The sequence below is a fragment of the Cornus florida genome, unplaced genomic scaffold, assembly GCF_030987335.1.
Source record: "Cornus florida cultivar Cherokee Brave unplaced genomic scaffold, ASM3098733v1 CherokeeBrave_3.0.0_Hap2_Chr02, whole genome shotgun sequence".
Lineage (NCBI taxonomy): Eukaryota > Viridiplantae > Streptophyta > Magnoliopsida > Cornales > Cornaceae > Cornus > Cornus florida.
This window is the reverse complement of record NW_026775572.1, coordinates 83,734,658-83,739,886: the sequence shown is the minus strand read 5'-3', so window position 1 is coordinate 83,739,886 and position 5,229 is coordinate 83,734,658. Positions and strand designations below refer to the sequence as shown.

Sequence of the window (5,229 nt, the reverse complement as noted above, 5' to 3'; positions counted from 1 at the left end):
GGAAATCCCGCGCGAAGTTCAGTTTTCTGTTATGCATTTTATTAGTTTTTTAACCCTCTTGATCTAATTTTTTTGGGGGCATTCTGGGCTTTTCACAGCGCATTTTTTTTTTGTTTCCGTGCATGCCTTCGGGTAGAAAACTCAATTTTAGAGGGGGGAAGGGGGGGGGGGGGTTCTTCTTCGTGTTTTTCCAAAAAACACCATCTTCATGTCCGTTTTTGCTCTCAGTTCTGGAGGTTGCAGAAAAATCACACAGCAGCTTTTTTTTCAAGGCTGCTGCCATGCCTTGGCTTTTGGCTCTTCGACATCACATTTTCAAACCCTCATTTCTCCCTCATCCGCACTCCAAATCGAGATATATATTTTTTGCACTTGACTAATTTTTCGTCGTCTATCCAATGGTGTACTCGGTTATGCCCAGATCTTTTTGGACAGTTACCAGTTTACCCTTTTAGCTTTATTGCGCGTTTTTCTTATTTTGCTATTTCTTCTTCGTTCGAGTTCCGAATTATGCGATTCTTGAGTCTATTTTGATTAGTTTTTTTGCTTTTTTTCCAGTGGTGTACCCGGTGGCACCCAAATTTATATTTTCAAAAAATTACCATTTTGCCCTTGGGACTAAATTTGTCCGGTTTTCGTTTTAATTTGCTTTCGCTTTGTTTTTTTTCGAGTCCCGTGACTTCATGGGACGTAATGCGTAGGTCTTGGAAGTGATGTACATTTCCAAAAACGTTGCTTCATGTAAAAAGACTATTTTGCCCCTGGGGGCTTGTTCGGTCTTTTTCTGATCATTCGCTTCCGCATTGTTCTCATTGAGATCGTGGCCTCATGGAAGGTCACTTTGGCTTATTAGAGATGCAATGCATCTCTAGAGTCTTGTTTTCTATTTTCACTTCCGCATTCGGATCTGTTATCGAGTCAAACTCCGGTTCATCACAAGACGCACTAGCTTGAAAAACCATGGCCGTCACAAAAATTATAAAATAATTTAAGGTAAAAAATACTAAAAACTGATGTAGAAAAATCCAGTCCAATGCTTCAAAAATTCTTCGAATGGAGTGAGATTGTAAGATTACGATGAACGTAGGAGAGACAAGAAGTTATACTTATAGAAGAGGGAGAGACATTATAATGAGAGAGAAGGAAAAGTAAGTGAGAAATGAGGGGAAAAATGAGTTTAGAAGTTGAGTGAAGAATATGGAAAGTTTTACAATTCCACGATGTTTAAATATATATTCAATAATTAGAGCTAGTGTAATGACAATATAGGGGAGAATAAAAAATATGGAATGATAGACAGAAAAAATAAAAATAAAAATAAAAATGAGATAAGTATAAAAAAAATTTGGCGATGTATTAAATTTCATTAATATTGGAAGTAAATAAATAATTTCATTATTGGAAGGAAATAAATAATTTGTGTAATGCTATTATAAGAGTTTTCTCATAACAAGAGACGTAGCTCTCTTTATTTAACTACTGGATTGAGACAGTGTTTTGAGATGTGTGAAAAGACAAATGAGTCATTCAATAAATATTTCAATTCATTGGTTAGACAAGGAGATGGAGCTCACCATGAGAGGGCTCTCATGATTGTATTACTCTAAAAAATTTAGGAACATTATAATATGTGAAAATAAAAATTTGGGGCCTTTCTAAAATTGGGATAAGTGTAGAAATATTTTGGGCACACAATTAAATTTCTCTATTGGAAGGAAATAAAAATTTTAGATGCATTTTTTTAAAAAATTAAGATATTTTAGAGCCTTTCTATTGGTTTTGGCCTTAGACGACTGCCTAATCTCCCTCTGCTCACATTTTTTAATTTGTTATATTAGTTTTCTATGTAATTTTCGAGTTCTCTATAGAAAAGACATGAATTATTCAAAAATTTCTTAATATTAAATATATATTTTCCTCATTGAGTTATATATCGAAATATACATATTATGCCTGGAAACAGAGTTTTTCAATACCATCCATCGATCTACAAAACATATCCAAATTATCCAATGTCAAATGATAATTTATCAAACGAAACCATAATATTTTTCACAAGCAACACGCTTCTTCTCTAATTTTGCAAGTACAACCACCAATTTATTATAAATAACCCAATTTATTATAAATAACACCAGAGATAACATATAACATTTTATCACTGGATTGACATAATTTTGCAATTAAAATATATAATCAAGAAAAACTTTCAAGCTTAGCACACAACATAACATGAAAATTACTTGAAACAACACATAAAGATAAGAGTTTGTGTTGCCTTAACCATGTTCACCAAGTTTCATGGACAACACATAGCACTATTATTATAAATGCATCGAATGCAAATGCACTTATATTATTGATGATTAAAGACTAGTAAAAGGTGGTGCTTGATCATTTTTTCGATTTTATCCTCAGTTGTCGAGATATGCTCCAATTGCATTAATATACTTGTCGGACCTTCCATAGAATCCGATGATCTTGGCACAAGTACTAGATGAGAATTGAAATTTCTCTCCATCCTCCACACCAAACGGTCCAATCATTCTTTTGTTGCTTTGAAATCCAAGTGACCGTATAACAACCATGTTACCTACTTGTTCGAAGTACCCCCAAAATGAGATCAAAAATTCATCCGGATCTAATTTGACCTACATAAGTTAAATTGGTATAAAATATAAAAAATAAAAAATGGAAAAAAAATAAAGATAAGTATGCATGGCATTCATATTTGCATTAATGAAAGCTTAAGTACTAAAATCTTCAACAAAGAAGAGGAATTTTTTGTTATTATTATAAAGTATTATTAAATGGCAAATTATAACTAACCTTGTTTTCTTGTCCGCCGACAGTACGATGCTTTTCTCTCAATACTCTCTTTCCTTCATTATCATAGACAACTTGGATGCAATCAATTACTGCTCCAGAGTGTACAATCAATTCACTTACCTTGCTATAGACTACGTCATCCCATTTCTGTCCACTAGTAGTTCCAAATGGACCAATAGGTATTTTAGTTAGGATTGGCTTCATGTATAATCCAATTGAATCCACACGATCACCTGCCCTACCAAAGAATCCAGCAATCTTGCCAGCAGTTGTTGAGGTTTTAAAATGATCACTTCCTGCTTCCTTACCTTATGGTCCATATTGCTTTATATTGCTGTGTAATGTAAGAGACGTCACAACACGATGTGGTCCATAGGATCCACAGTACCCTGATATTGAAACGAGGTACTCGGTAGGATAGTCTAATATTACCTATAAGATTTCAATAAACAAGGATACGCTTACATTAATTACACGCGAAAAAGAGAGAGAGAGCGAAAAAAAAAAAATTGAAGAATTGAAGAAGGGGTATATAACTTGTTTTAAGATAGTACATATGCACACAATTTCAACCATTACAATAACTTATTGTGGTAAAAAAAAAAAAAAAAAAAAAAAAAAATTTATAATAGCAATAATTAATAAATTGAAATGATGATGATGGTCAAGCATATTATTTTAGTGTGAAGAGGTCCTTGGAACTTTTGATAAGGTTTCGAATTCCCTAATGTTTTTGTCACAAGGAATTGACTCAAAGAGGATTTGATTAATTTATATATTTCATGTGTACATGATGTGAATTCCACTTGAATATTTGAACCTTGAAATGCTAATGAGGCTTAATTATTAGATTTGTTTAAATCGTTTTCGTGAGTTTAGTTTTCTTTTTATTTTTCTTTCTTCATAATATTTATATACACGTATATGGTATAGTCCGTAATGAATTTTTTATTTTTCATTTATTCTTTATTTTATTATTATTTGCTTTTTTGAGATGTTACGTGTAGCTAGTTAGCTTTCACAAACATGAGAGGCATGACAAACACATAATCATACATATTTGTGCAGCAGTGCAGATTTGAAAGTCAAATTTAAGTCAAATTGCATTTAATGTTGTATAGTCCATATATATATATATATATATATATATATAGTATGCTGTCTAGCTAGCTAGCTTTCACTAAACATGAGAGGAATGAAAAATATAGAATTTTAAAAAACTTGTGCATGAGTAACAACATATTTAAAAATCAAATTGCACACACATATACATATGTATATTACCGCGGATGATTTTCCGGCAACGGCACCATGTCTGTTTCCTGATACTTGCTTTCTTTCATTATCATGATAGACAACTTGGATGGAATACAGTTTCTCTTCAGAGTGTATTGTTAATGCTTTTACCGTGTTGTAAGTTCCATCATCCCACTGTTTTCCTCCTTTACCACCATGTGGCCCAAGAGTAACAGTACTTTGCCCATTTGCCATGGAGTCCTTGAAGCTTGCATGAGAAAGTAATTAAATCAAAAGCCGATATATATATATATATATATATATATATATATATATATATATATATATATATATATATATATATATGTAAGTATGTATGCATGCATATGTGGGTACGCAATATGTGTTCAAGTATGCAATTAAAAAAAAAAAAAAAAAAGTAAGAAAGGCATAGTTAAAAATTATAAATCAGAGACCATTACTTAAAGCCTGAGTTGAAAATAACGCTCAAGAATGGTATAGGTTAGTGGTAGGTGAGTATGGAGAACAATTACTACTTACTGATCTCTAGCTGGCTATAAAATAGCTGCTGATATGTAACTTTTGATGAGTATCAATAGACAAAAGGAACGCAAAAATAGAAACGAAAAAGGTTGCAGACGTAATAGCCAAAAAGATGGGAAATACATACATACCAAAAAGTTGGGAAACGCTGAGAGATGTGTTGAAGCAAATAAGTTGTCTTGAAATACAAGGGAAATGGCATGGGTATATATAGCCACCCAATGGAATCATAAGAATTTCTTTTATTTTTTATTTTTAGGTATTTATTGAGGAGCGGAGTAGGGCCCCAAAATTTTCCAAATTTCTTCTTTATGCTTTCATTTTTTTTATTTAACTTTTTGCCCAAAACTCATATAAAATTTGAATTGATCCCTAAAATTTTCAAAATGCTTTTTTATTCACTCCAATAATTATGAGTATTAAAATAAATATAACTTGTGTCAACTCAAAACTTATAGAAACTTTCACTTTGAACCTTTTCAGCTTACTTTTAAAAGTTTAAATCTTGTCTAATTAATGAAAATATAAGTTCATTGTTATAGCTTTTCTTAGTGCAATATATCATTAATTCATTATATTTATATACACACACTTATAAGA

The 5,229-nt window shown here is 31.8% G+C and overlaps 1 protein-coding gene across 1 annotated transcript; it reads right to left on the bottom strand.

The window, feature by feature from the left end:
* Nucleotides 1-2,414: 2,414 nt before the first annotated feature.
* Nucleotides 2,415-4,320, bottom strand: LOC132296482 (jacalin-related lectin 3-like). Its single transcript, XM_059794682.1, has 4 exons — nucleotides 4,114-4,320; nucleotides 3,182-3,261; nucleotides 2,830-3,067; nucleotides 2,415-2,651 (listed from the first exon to the last, which is right to left on the bottom strand). The coding sequence occupies exons 1-4, from the start codon at nucleotides 4,318-4,320 to the stop codon at nucleotides 2,415-2,417; spliced, it is 762 nt and encodes a 253-aa protein (XP_059650665.1).
* Nucleotides 4,321-5,229: the final 909 nt, after the last annotated feature.

What these genes read in the sequence shown, in the direction of transcription:
- LOC132296482 (XM_059794682.1), bottom strand. Translation starts at nt 4,320, where the DNA reads ATGGCAAATGGGCAAAGTACTGTTACTCTTGGGCCACATGGTGGTAAA. An exon ending in GGACCACATCGTGTTGTGAC is followed by an intron (nt 3,068 to 3,181) that starts GTCTCTTACATT and finishes ATTCTTTGGTAG; the next exon opens with GGCAGGTGATCGTGTGGATT. An exon ending in TCGGCGGACAAGAAAACAAG is followed by an intron (nt 2,652 to 2,829) that starts GTTAGTTATAAT and finishes TAACTTATGTAG; the next exon opens with GTCAAATTAGATCCGGATGA.